We start from the raw sequence: 13,252 nt of genomic DNA, 5'->3' as shown, positions 1-13,252 counted from the left end.
GGACTATTAATCTGTTTAAACAAAGCCAATGAGAAAGTTATAGTAAGTTCCTTGGTAAGGAAGAATGAACCTTTGAAAAGATTTCGACCGGAATATTCGATGTGTATAAGCACTGATAAGAGATTGAAATAAAATACTATCATAAATAATAAACCTACATTTGATTTAAAATAAAGAACATTTCACCATTCATAATCCTAATCAATATTTAGTAAAATATAACTAAAAGTTTCTCGTTGTTGTGCTTTTGATTCTCTCATATTTATTTTCAAACCTTACCTGGTATGTCAGTTCAGAACTCTCTTTGGTAGACACACGCTTCCAGAATGACGAAAACTGTTCCTTCATCTCTAGGATGTAGTTGGTGATGCGGCTACCTCCATCGTTCTTAGGTGCTGACCACCTCACTGTGATGGATACAGCATCCACCTCTACAGCGGTTGGTTGAGAGGGCGCCTCAGGAACAGCTGAAGGCAAAATATAATAATAATGGTGGCTTGTTATATAGCGCAAATGTCTGCTACGTCGTGACGCTCCTGGCGTTGCCCCGATTATTACCCTGGCTTTAGGAAGGCGGCCATTACGGCGCTCTAGCATTTCAAGGAATAATTCCTACAATGTACACATTTACATATAATAGAACAAGGCGTGTTTGACGTATTAAACAACTTGGCACATTCAATTATAATCTTGAGGTGAATTTACATGATGTAAAAAATAGAAGGCCCTGTAACATAAACATTGGCAAATTCACTTGCAACATCTATTATGTCTCCATTCTACAGAATGACTTGCGCTTGTCTCACAATCAAGCACATAAAGACTTTTTTATCATCATCATCATTATCACCAAAGATGAATTTCCTTGGTTTCATACTTACTGAATTCAGGTTTCAATGTGACAGTGACTGAAGACTGGCTCGGTTTGCCTGGTCCAGCCTTGTTCACGGCGGTCACCCTGAACTGTACAGCGTCACCCTCTTTCAGCTTGGGCACCGTGAACGTGGTCTCTGGTGTCCGGTTGACCTCTGTCCAACGGATGCTGAAGGCATCTTTCTTTTCCACCACATAGTCGATGATGTGACTACCTCCATCCAGTCTTGGTGGTTCCCATGACAACTTAACGGAGTTGGCAGTGACTTCCTCGATGACAGGGGCTGATGGTGCTTCAGGGGCAGCTGTGCGTGAAAGATGATTTCAATTGTATTAGAAAATCTTGTTTGTAATAATGTATTACACATTATACTATACAACATTCCTTAAATAAGAGCTCACACATAACAAATTTCCTTTTAAATGCAAAGTTTGTACTTCCCAGTAATATGATATTCAAAAGCGTTTTTGACAAATTAGAATCTATAATTGAAATATATAATTCATATATCCATATAAACATAGAAGAACATTACAAATTATGTTACAAATGACGAATACCAATGCCGCTGAACAGTGTTGCATCTAACAGGCCAATACTACGTATGAGCACACTGTTTTAGAACCACTAGAAATTCTGAATAGACTTTCCAGTACTTCTTGCCATGTTGCATTAACTGTCACAGGGCAGGATGAAATAATTGAATTAGAATGCATGTTTTACATCCGTAATTCTGTATGAATTATAATTATTGTAATCAAGTCATCCCTGAAATAGTATAATAGTTATAATCATAAAGCATATCGAAATATTTAAATTCATATACAAATTTCATCTGAGAACTAACAAGCTGAATACTATTCGTATTCTTACCATAGGGTGGTTGTGCCTTGAAGGTTTCTGAAGGCACACTTGGTTTACCGGATCCAGCTTTGTTAACGGCTGCCACACGGAAAGAGTACTCATGACCTGCTCTCAAGTCCCGGACAGTGAATGATGTCTCGCTCACGTCAAACCTGTTGCACGTGGTCCAGCGTCCAGACGCACCTTCACGCTTCTCAATCTCATAGTTCGTGATTGGACTGCCACCATCTGAAGTAGGTGCTTTCCAGTTCAGCGTTGCAGAAGTCTCGGTGATGTTCGATGCTTCGGGTGACCCTGGAGTATCAGGTACACCTGGAAAAATAAAGGAGAATGGAATCCAAATATGTCAAGCAAGAAGTTTAGATGAAGTCAAGGAAACTGCAGCAAACATGGTTGCTTTCAACTTGATCAAAACTTGATGTATATTTATAGAGTTATATGAATATTAACAATATTTGTTGCTGTGTATTTAATGTTATCCATCACAACCACTTGACACTTATTAATGTACTAACAACTCTGGAGTGCGATTCTTTTTTTAAATCATGGACATCAGAATATTTAGACTAGGAATTAAAATCAATAAAAATCAATGAAAATCATTCATTCTATTCGAAGGGACTACAGTAAAAAAAAAAAAAAAAAAAATCATTATTTTTACCATATGGCTTCTTAGCCTTGAATGGTCTGCATGGTTCACTAGGTTTACTCTGGCCAGCCTTATTCTCGGCAATGACCCGGAAGGTGTATTCTGACCCCTCTCTGAGGTCATTCAGGGTCAATGTGGTCTTGTGGATGGCATCTCGTGTAGCATTAACCCAGCGTGTCATGAAGTCTTCTTTCTTCTCAACAATGTAGCCTGTGATTTGGCTACCACCATCAGAAGCGGGCGGCGACCAAGTGAGGGTGACAGAGGTCTCTGTGAGGCTGCTTGGTTCTGGTTTTTCTGGTGCATCAGGTACATCTATGAACAAAATATAAAAGAATAACAAATTGAAATGGCTTATTTACGAATACTTAAGTAGGTCTAGTATAATGCTGAAAATGAAAGAAAGTACAGTCCTTAATTTCTTCCAATGCTAACAAAAGTAAGAGATTCGTCATCTGAAGATAAGACGTAAACCTTCACCTGCGTTATGGTCCAAAGAAGTATCTTACCATAAGCATCCTTTGCCACAATAGGCTTGGTTGACTGAATCGGCTCTCCTTCTCCAGCCTTGTTTTCGGCTCGGACCTGGAACTCATATTCAGATCCAGTTTTCAAGTTGGTGACCTTGAAGCTCGTCTTGGTGGGCTTGCCAAGTGATGTCCACCTGACACCGAACTTGTCCTTCATCTCAACGACGTAGTTTGTGATGGGGCTTCCTCCGTCATCCATGGGTGGATTCCAGAAGAGTTCAGCGCTGTTCTTCGTGATGTTGGTAACATCCAAGTCCACAGGAACATCGGGTACATCTGTAATGTATATCATAAGACAAAAGTAAATAAACCAGACCTTCACAATAATAGCTGTGGGTTCACCACTTCTCTAATTTAACCCGTCGATCTCTGGTAATATTTGTATCTTTGGTAAAATTTGTCATTTATCTATTAAAACCTACTTTAGTGGAAACTGCGCAAGAGAAAAATAAAAAAGATTTATTTTTCCTCATAAACAATAGCTTCTACTATAGTTTATAAATCTAAAATTTTTACACATACATTTTTAGATATTACCTGGATGTTACGTTTTATTTAGAATTTACTTTACAAAACATGCTACTATCTGCAATACATACCATATGGCGGCTTAGCGATGACGGATTTGCTAGCCTCACTAGCTCCTCCAAGCCCGGCTTTATTTTCAGCAATCACTCTGAACTCATACTTGTGTTTAGGAGTAAGATCCTGGACTGTGAAGGTAGTGTCAGTGATGGGATATCTTGTGGCCTTGACCCAGTAATCCCTATCAGGCTCACGACGCTCAACGATGTAGCTGGTCACAGGGCTTCCTCCATCGGATTCTGGTGGTGACCAGGACAAGGTGACGGAGTTCTCGGTGACCTTCTTGATGTCAGGTCGCGACGGTGCATCGGGAGGCTTGATGGAGAATGTGGCCACACTGCTAGGCTGACTGGCTCCGGCCTTGTTCTTGGCGACCACACGGAACTCGCAGTCTTGCCCATCCTTGAGGCCTGTAACCTTGAACTTTGTGTCAGAGATAGCGGTCTGGTTGACAGGGGTCCATCGAGGACTGAACCTGTTCGATGAGAAAAGGTTGAATTGCTTAAATGTGGTTACCTAAACAACATATAAACCTTAACAAAGATTGATCTCCTAAAACTATATGTCCCTAGTTTATTATAACGACTTGTGTATATCTGCTGAAAAGTAATTTCAGAAGTTTTGCATTGTAAAACATCTTTGCAGACCAATACGAAATGTTTTTATTTCTTCAAGACACTGTTAACTTTTGCGATGCTGAATGTTATGCAGTAGAATATTTTTCACATGAACGATCGAATAAGGACATTATGATTGAAAACTTCTCTCACAAATACTATGTGTAGAAACTTGCTCAGAATCTAAACACCATCTTTACGGTGTTTGTTTACCAAATTAATATATTATATTCTATCTTTTACATTAGGCAAACGTGCTTTGATTATGCATTCATCCCCTTTTAAAAACTATTTTATTCGCTTACCTGTCTTTCTTTTCAATAATGTATCCCGATACGTTATCACCACCATCACTATCAGGCTCACTCCATTCCAATGTAAGTGATGTAGGACTGACATCAGCGATCTTCAATGAGTGTGGCTGTGATGGTACATCTGTGAGGGCATGAGGGGTGAATTTTCAGTGATCAAAATTGAGATACCAGGAGTAAATGATGATACCATTTTGTTACTCAAACGCACATTAACATGGATGCATATAATGTATGTCGTTTAGTAGAACGTCATGTATTGTTTATACTGATATACATCTTTAAGCTTGATATCTAAACATACACTGTTTGCAGAAATATGTGGCACTAATTGCTCATTAGTACTGTAATAATCTAGTAAACGGTATCTATTTATTTATTTAGATAACATTTGTGATTCCACCAATGAACTTACCGTAGGGTAGTTTAGCCTTGGTTGACGGCGTAGGTACTGAAAATTCACTGGCCCCTGCCTTATTCACGGCGGCAACTCTGAACTCGTAGTCCCCATTCTCCTTCAGACCAGTGATCTTGTAGCTCAGGTCTCTTGTCTTGGTAACTGGGACCCACTTGGAGCTGTAAGGTTCTTTCTTCTCAATGATATATTCAGTGACTTTGCTTCCTCCGTCAGAGTAGGGTGGTTGCCAGCTGATCACCATTGAATCATTGGTGACATCGGAGATTTTGGGAGTGTCAGGGGATTCAGGGACATCTGAAATTTAACAATTTACCCTTTAAATACATGTAATTTTCTCATCATGATTTTATAATATATTTCTGATTCATGAGTTGAATGAAATGCTAATATCTGGAAGGAAAACAATCCTCATCTGAAATTATCTTGACGAATAGACCCAAATCCATTTTAATTTATTTAATTTTGTAATTCCCATATACTGGCAACCAAAAAAAGTACATTTGCCATAGGAAGATTAAAAAAGTAAGCCTCGGGTACACATGTTCTTAGTTAAATAATTTGGATTTCTAGCGCACCATCTATAGTGTTACTTACCGTAGGGCAGTTTGATGAGGACAGACTCAGAATAATCGCTTGGGGGTCCCACACCGGCTCTGTTCTCTGCACAGACACGGAATTTAAACCTGCAGTTCAGCGTCAAGTCGCCAACAACGTAGTTAGCTTCCCTGATGGACGAGCGGTTGATCCTCACCCAGTTGTCCTTGCCGACTTCACACTTCTCAATGAAGTAACCAATTATTCTGGTTCCTCCTTGTTCTGTTGGAGGAGTCCATCTCAGGTCAACAGACTTGTCAGAGGGGTTGTATACCTCTGGCGTTCCTGGAGGACCAGGTAGCCTGAAGGTCAGGGAGACAGATGGTGACGGCTTCCCTTCGCCTGCCTTGTTGATGGCAATGACATGGAACTCGCACTCGGCATCATCCTGTACGTTGGTGACAGTGAACTTGAGGTCCAGGATCGGGGATGATTTGACACGCTGCCAACGGGTGCTGAATTGGTCTTTCTGCTCTACAAAGTACCCCAGGATGGGTGAGCCACCATCGGATGTAGGAGCTAACCACTTCACTGTTAGTGAGAAGTCCTTGATGTCGGTCAATTCAGGTGTGTCCGGGGCGCCAGGAACACCTTTTGAGAAAAATGAAGAACATATTTACTTTGTTAAACATTTCCTTACCAATCGAATTCAAGAGAGTTGAATCATAGTAGTCGATTCTCATTGCATCGCTGTCAAGAGAAACATTTAAGTTAGCATAGGTTGCTGATATTCTTACCGAAAGGTAACTTGGCAGTGAATGTTCTTGATGGTTCACTTGGCTGACTCTGGCCAGCCTTGTTCTCAGCAATTATCCTGAACTGGTAATCTTTACCCTCTGTCAGACGAGTCACCTGAAAGAGATTAAAACATGGATAGATTAATGTCGTTACATGTTGTGTTTCCTCTAAATTTATCTTCACATGCTATAGAAAGATATGCCAGTATTGTTAGTAGATGACATATTAATACTCTTATATACGCATAAATATATATATAAATAACTTTACATCTTTAAAGAACTTTAATAGCTCTCCGTGGAAACGCTGCTTTTACTATTATGCTCTGATTTTAATGCTTATTCTTGATCTATCTGAAAACTCTCATATCATTATGAATATAATAACACTTTTAATCTATACGAAAGTCATTCTTCAGGTATATATATATATATATATATAATGTTTATACCTTGAATGTAAAGTCTGTGGTTTTTGTCACTTGTGACCATCTAGATGAGTATGGCTCTTTCATCTCGACGATGTATCCTGTGATTTTGGAACCTCCGTCGCTATATGGCGAAGACCATTTCACAGTCATTTCATTCTTATCAATGTCTGTGACATCAGGCTGATCAGGCTTGTCGGGTACATCTGCAGAAAGAAAAAGAAGAAAAAACACGTAAAAACATCGTTTAAAAAAGAAAGAAATTATAGACATGTTGTCTGTTTTTATGCAATGATTTAGCAGAAGCATCTATAAATAAATTAACAGCACATAACTGTGGATACTTGCTACAAAGAATACAACAACAAAACTAGGCTCTACTACTCTCGAATAGTTCTGATTTAACAATGTAACATATCATTATATGGATAACTTCCATTTTTCAGATGTATACCCAAACAAATGTATAGGCAGTCATGAACCTAATCACAAAGAAACCATAGTTTTTAACATGTAATTAGTGAAAACTGGCTAATTGTATGAAAATAATGCATCATACGTTGAATGAAGCAAGCTTACCGAAAGGCAGCTTAGCCACAACTCTAGATGAAGGCGCACTTGGTTCACCAACTCCAACTTTGTTTTCAGCCATGACTCTGAACTCGTATTCACTCTTCTCCACCAAGTCCGTCACCACCATAGTCGTTTCCCTGACAGGGGATCGGTTAACTTTTACCCAGCGGCCCATGTCCTTCTTCTCCACAATGTATCCAATGATCTTACTACCTCCATCTGATTCTGGTGGAGTCCAAGATAGCGTTACTGAAGTCTGCTTGACATCACTGATGGATGGTGATTCTGGTGGTCCAGGTGGTAATGCTGCAAGTACAGTGGTCTGGCTTGGTTTTCCAGAGCCAGCCTTGTTGACTGCGACAACTCTAAACTCAGCCTCCTCGCCTTCCTTAAGTCCTTTGATGGTGAAATTTGTGTCATCGATGATGTCTTTGGTTACTGGTGTCCATCTGCCGGAGAAGCGATCCTTCTTCTCAATGATGTAACCAGTGACTTTGTCACCACCATCGGAATTGGGTGGGCTCCATGCGAGTTTGACTGATGTTGGTGAAATGCGCTCTATGGATGGAGGCGAAGGTGCTTCTGGTGCATCTGTTGGGCGAAATGGAAAATGACCTTATTTACAAACTCCATGTATGATGCTATTCCATTCTTGAAGGAGAGTTCAAATAAAATTTCAACGTTAACTACAATACCTGTATCAGTTTGTTTTCAAACTACATTTTAAAGGTTCAAACAAAAATCATGAAGTCAACAGATTACGATAACATATTCTCTTATTATACTTTCAACACTTCTGCTGAGTTATATATGTAAGGGTAGTAATTAATTCACATGGATTACTATCAATACTTAGACAAAGAAATCTATTAAATATGAATTAAAGGAGACAAAATTATACACTTACTGAATGGGAACTTGGCAGTAACACTGATTGGCTCGCTTGGTTGACCTGGCCCAGCCTTGTTGTGTGCAATGACACGGAACTGGTAATCATTCTTCTCCTTCAGGTTTGGCACATTAAGAGACAGTGTGGTCACCATATGCTCTGAGACATTGGTCCAGCGTGTACTGAACTTATCCTTCATCTCAATGGTATAGCCAACAATCGGGCTACCTCCATTCGATAAGGGAGCAGACCAGTTGAGTGTGACAGAAATGGGTGTCAGGTCCGTTGCCTTCAGGGATTTTGGTGGAGAAGGAACCTCTGTTTGAATGAAGAAAACAAAATACAAAAAAGGAGTTGGAACAATGATCAGGAAAAAAGAAGAAGGAATCTATGGTTCAGTGCACGAAAAATTATAATGTACTTAAAAATCCAACATTGGATAATAATTAATTATACTAAATAAGTACATCCAAGATTTAATACATAGAAGATTGAATGATGTCTTGATACGTTTTTACGATAGAATATGTATTTGTATATATTTGATTGTCAATCATTGAACAAAACTTACCGTATGGTGCTTTAGCAACAATTCTTTCTGAAGGGCTGCTGGGCTCTCCAGGTCCAACCTTGTTCTCAGCAATGACCCGGAACTCATACTCGTTCTTCTCCACCAGATCTGTGATCGACATGGTGACCTCCCTGACAGGGCTTCTATTGATGCGCACCCATCGGTCGCGACCCTTTTCTCTCTTCTCAACGATGTAGCCTATGACCTTGCTTCCACCATCAAGCTTGGGTGGTGTCCATGTCAAGGTTACTGATGTCTTATCAACATCACTGACCTCAGGTGTACCAGGAGGTCCAGGAGGTTTGAAGGCAATGACAACAGTATTGCTTGGTGATCCAGCTCCTGCCTTGTTGACTGCACTGATGCGGAACTCCACGTCCTCATCCTCAGGTAGCCCTCGGACGGTGAAGGAGGTGCCATCAACAGTATCTGTGGTCACCTGTGTCCATGGTTCACCTTTGACCTTCTTCTCGATGATGTAACCCTTGATCTTGGAACCACCATCAGACTTGGGCTTTACCCATGATAACTCAACAGATGTTGGTGAAGTGCGCCTCACATCTGGTTCAGCAGGGGCTTGTGGTGTGTCTACATGTAAACAAATATTTTAAACAGTAATTTCATATAAAGTCATCAGGTGTTTCTTTTTTTAAAATCTTATATGATGTGATACTAGGTATCATACTGTATATGGTATTTGGATGGAAAACTGAGAAGAACCTAATTTGCAACTTTGACCACTCATCCTTGTGGTATGTATCTTTGGCTATTTTGTGACAACTAGAACTGATTGCAAAGTTGAATCCAACGATACATTTGTCGAGAAAGAAGGATTGTTGAAATATTTGAATCGTGCAATACTCACCAAACTCGTACTTGGCTGTGACATTGACGGTAGGACTAGGTTCACCCGGTCCAGCCTTGTTCTCTGCAATCACCCTGAACTGGTACTCATTGTTTTCCTTCAGGCTGTTTAACTGGAAGGTTTCCTCAGTCACCATATCCTTGGCCTTGGTCCAGCGAGAGCTGAATCGGTCCTTCATCTCTATGGTGTAAGAGGTGATTGGACTACCACCGTCTGAGTAAGGTGGCGACCAGCTGAGTGTTGCAGATGTCGGGCTGATATCAGATGCAACAGGTGTACTTGGTGCTCCTGGGACATCTAAGTAGCATATACAAGGAAAAATAGCAGGAAATCAATTTTCCAAATTAAACTGTGGAAAAATACAATTGTTCCTATTCTAAAAAGCTTTCCGTATTATTTGAATTCAACACGCATAATTTGGGTCGAATTTTATATGGATATGTCCCCATACAAAGGATATCTTTCTTGGAATACTGTTGCATAATATTTAAATATGTCAAGGAAGAACATTTGAGTTGCATACCTCTTTGTTCTGTACTACATCCTCCCTTAGGGAGCAATTATATAATCATTACAATAAATTTATACTAACCATACGGTGGCTTTGCAATAAAGGAGACGGAATCACTTGGCTCTCCAAGACCAGCCTTATTCTCAGCAGTGACCCTGAATTCATAGTGTTTCTTCTCTGTCAGATCTAAGACCTTCAGAGTAACATCCTTCACAGGAGCTCTGTTGACTTTCATCCAGCGGTCTAGTCCCCTCTCCCTCTTCTCCACAATATATCCAGTCACCTTACTGCCTCCGTCTGATTCAGGAGGAGTCCAGGTGAGCGTTGCTGATATCTTGTCGATATTGCTTGCCTCTGGGACACCGGGTGGGCCAGGTGGCTTGGCTGCCAATGTAGCTATAGAACTTGGCTTGCCAGTACCTGCCTTGTTGACGGCACTGACTCTGAATTCAACATCCTCCCCTTCTCTCAAGTTCTTTACGGTGAAGGAGGTGTTGTCGAGGGTGTCTTCAATAACAGGGGACCATTTCACGGCGAGACGATCCTTCTTCTCGATGATGTAGCCGGAGATTTCAGCACCACCATCATTACTTGGCGGTGTCCACTTGATCTTAGCTGATGTTTCTGAGATTCGGGACACGTCATCAATTGTTGGAGCATCTGGAACATCTGTATTGGTAAATAGTTTATGATTATGTCATAATCCTCACGGTAGTAATTATAGTCAAGAAATTCAAGAAAGATTTTGATTAAGAAGCATATGAATGCAATTTATCAGCTCGGCGTGCTGAGTATTTTCCTAAATGTTAATATGCTGTACATGCAATGCGATAATTTAGAATCAAAAGTGAACATCACATGCATAATGGAGCTTGGTTTCTTAATCATTTTTCTCTTTCAGTCAACAAATGGTATATAATTTTTTTTCTCATATACTTTTCACATAAATTAATGATTTGCTTGTTATACTCGAAATAATGCACAGTGTAATGCAGCCGTATATACAAACATGTTCATGCCAAAGTATGCTTTAAAATGACTGCAAAGGCCATTTACAGATTTATTTGAAGAAAAAAAAGTTTCTGGCATACAAATAAACGTAGAATAACAAGAAAACACAGGCACAGTACTCCAATAGCTAACTATAATTGTGAAAACACAAACATGTAGGATTTAAAAAAAAAAGAGGATATGAGGGTGAAGAAACAATATTTGCTATTAGCTAGACGTGACAGATTCATATAATTTTTTTGTTGCTCTTCATGCACATGTGTTTTGACAGGTATGAGAATGACAAGGAAGAAATGGAAATAGACTGAAACTACGGTGGTTGATAGTTGCATCGCAAACAAATGAACAACACTAACAGGAGCAAGAAAGGGGAAAGTTTCATGAAACTTAATCGAAAACTGAGTAGTGTTGAGAGTTCCTCAGAATATTAGACCCAATTTTAAAAAGGAAATACCATTATCATGAAAAAACGTTAACGTCATACTGATTACTTGAAGCATACGCATAACTTGAATATTTGTTGGCAGCTGCACAACAAGAATTTCTTATGGTTCATTTCCTTTTATTTATTAAATGCCAAAGTTGTAAATAAATTTACTGTAATTTAGTAATGTGATTCCTTTTAAATTTATATAAAATCCATGCTCCAGTACAACACATGACAAATCTTATCAACACTTGTTAAAAGAGAGTACAGATGGACGAGGACACTGGTTTAATTTCTAGGACACCATCACCATCACCGGGAGTACAAGGAAGACTTTACATCGCCTACTCTTACCAAATGGGTACTTAGCAGTCGCTTTTGTATCCAAACTAGGTTTTCCTTGTCCTGCTTTGTTCTCTGCTTTCACCCGGAAGTAATACTTTTCATTCTTGGTCAAATCCATGACCTTGTAATCAGTGTCTTTGATAGCCACTTTGTTGATTGGAGACCACCGTGGACGGTATTCATCCTTCATCTCAATGTAGTATCCCGTTACACGGCTACCACCGTTTACTTTAGGAGGGCGCCACGCGAGACTGATACTATTGGGTGTGGCCTTTGTGATGGTAGGGGTAGATGGGGCCCCAGGGACGTCTATGGTGTTCATGTAATGCGATGTTGGAATGGATGTATAGGAAGGGCATGCACAATTGAGAAAAAGCAAGAAATACTCTTAAAGATACCGTGCCAATGAACATCTCATTTACGTCTAAAAATGAAGTTTTGTATCAGGTTAAATCATTCAAGTAGAAACGAATATTCAACAAATGAGTTATTTAATCATAGATAAACAATATACCAATATAGTATTTCATCAAGCAATATTGTGATAAAGTTAATTAGCTCTTTACAACGGTACTTTTTAAATAGTGATCGAAATACACACATCTTCTTGCAACAGATTGCGGCAAAATGTAAAACAGTAATTATGCTAAAATATCACACATATGCATATTAATTTCAAGCATTGTAATCTGTGCCATTCTTTACGTCAGCTTTGCGTAAATATCATGCAGTCATGCCTCATTTATTATTCAGCAGTTGAAAGCAGGCACAAGCACACTGATCATTGTACTTTTAGAAGTTTCATCTTTTCTTATGTAGTCGTGTCAAGCGATCTTTCCTATAGAAACGAATGAATTATAGAATCACCCTTCAAATCGTTTATCCAAAATAATCATAACTTATTGAAATATCAAATATGGAACGAAATAGTGAGCTAAATTGTCAAAATTGAGTTCAATTATGAATGAAGATTTTCGAAATGCGTTATTTCCTATTTGACTTTACCAAAGTTTAGAGAAAATAAGATTGGCAGACTATAGGATCTTAAAATAGCTGTGCATTCGGTAGAGACATAAATCGAAGTTGTAGCAAGCTTACCGAATGGATGCTTCGCAATGACTACTGTTTCCGCGCTGGGTTTGCTCTGCCCAGCCTTGTTGACAGCGATGACCCTGAACTGATACTCTGTCCCTTCCTTGAGGGTTTTCAGTGTACACGTGACCTCAGTCATGGAGTCTGTGTTGACCTGTGTCCATCGAGTGGCAAACCTGTCCTTCATCTCCAGGATGTATCCGGTGATGGGGCTACCACCATCTCGCTTGGGCGGAGTCCACGTCAGGGTGGCAGTGGTCGGTGTGACGTTAGATGGCTCGGGAGCATCAGGAGCAGCAGGAACATCTGGTGATGGCGAAGAAAAGTTAAATTTGTTGAGACTTGAATATTATGATTATAC

The 13,252-nt window shown here is 39.7% G+C and overlaps 1 protein-coding gene across 1 annotated transcript in view; it reads right to left on the bottom strand.

Annotated features, from left to right (window-relative positions):
- LOC590007 (titin) overlaps window positions 1–13,252 on the bottom strand; it is a 220,906-nt gene that overhangs the window by 71,666 nt on the left and 135,988 nt on the right. Inside the window, exons 74-90 of the mRNA XM_030974532.1 lie at window positions 12,898–13,197; window positions 10,098–10,685; window positions 9,506–9,802; window positions 8,641–9,228; window positions 8,088–8,387; window positions 7,187–7,771; window positions 6,632–6,813; window positions 6,180–6,294; window positions 5,443–6,033; window positions 4,846–5,142; window positions 4,425–4,554; window positions 3,517–3,977; window positions 2,897–3,193; window positions 2,400–2,702; window positions 1,748–2,050; window positions 882–1,178; window positions 280–467 (exon numbers count right to left, since the gene is read on the bottom strand). Of these exons, the coding sequence (XP_030830392.1) occupies window positions 280–467; window positions 882–1,178; window positions 1,748–2,050; window positions 2,400–2,702; window positions 2,897–3,193; window positions 3,517–3,977; window positions 4,425–4,554; window positions 4,846–5,142; window positions 5,443–6,033; window positions 6,180–6,294; window positions 6,632–6,813; window positions 7,187–7,771; window positions 8,088–8,387; window positions 8,641–9,228; window positions 9,506–9,802; window positions 10,098–10,685; window positions 12,898–13,197 (5,822 nt within the window). The remainder of the gene's footprint in view (window positions 1–279; window positions 468–881; window positions 1,179–1,747; window positions 2,051–2,399; window positions 2,703–2,896; window positions 3,194–3,516; window positions 3,978–4,424; window positions 4,555–4,845; window positions 5,143–5,442; window positions 6,034–6,179; window positions 6,295–6,631; window positions 6,814–7,186; window positions 7,772–8,087; window positions 8,388–8,640; window positions 9,229–9,505; window positions 9,803–10,097; window positions 10,686–12,897; window positions 13,198–13,252) is intronic.

The sequence above is a fragment of the Strongylocentrotus purpuratus genome, unplaced genomic scaffold (assembly GCF_000002235.5).
Source record: "Strongylocentrotus purpuratus isolate Spur 01 unplaced genomic scaffold, Spur_5.0 spur5_scaffold_7, whole genome shotgun sequence".
Taxonomy (NCBI): domain Eukaryota; kingdom Metazoa; phylum Echinodermata; class Echinoidea; order Camarodonta; family Strongylocentrotidae; genus Strongylocentrotus; species Strongylocentrotus purpuratus.
This window is presented reverse-complemented; position numbering and strand designations above follow the sequence as displayed.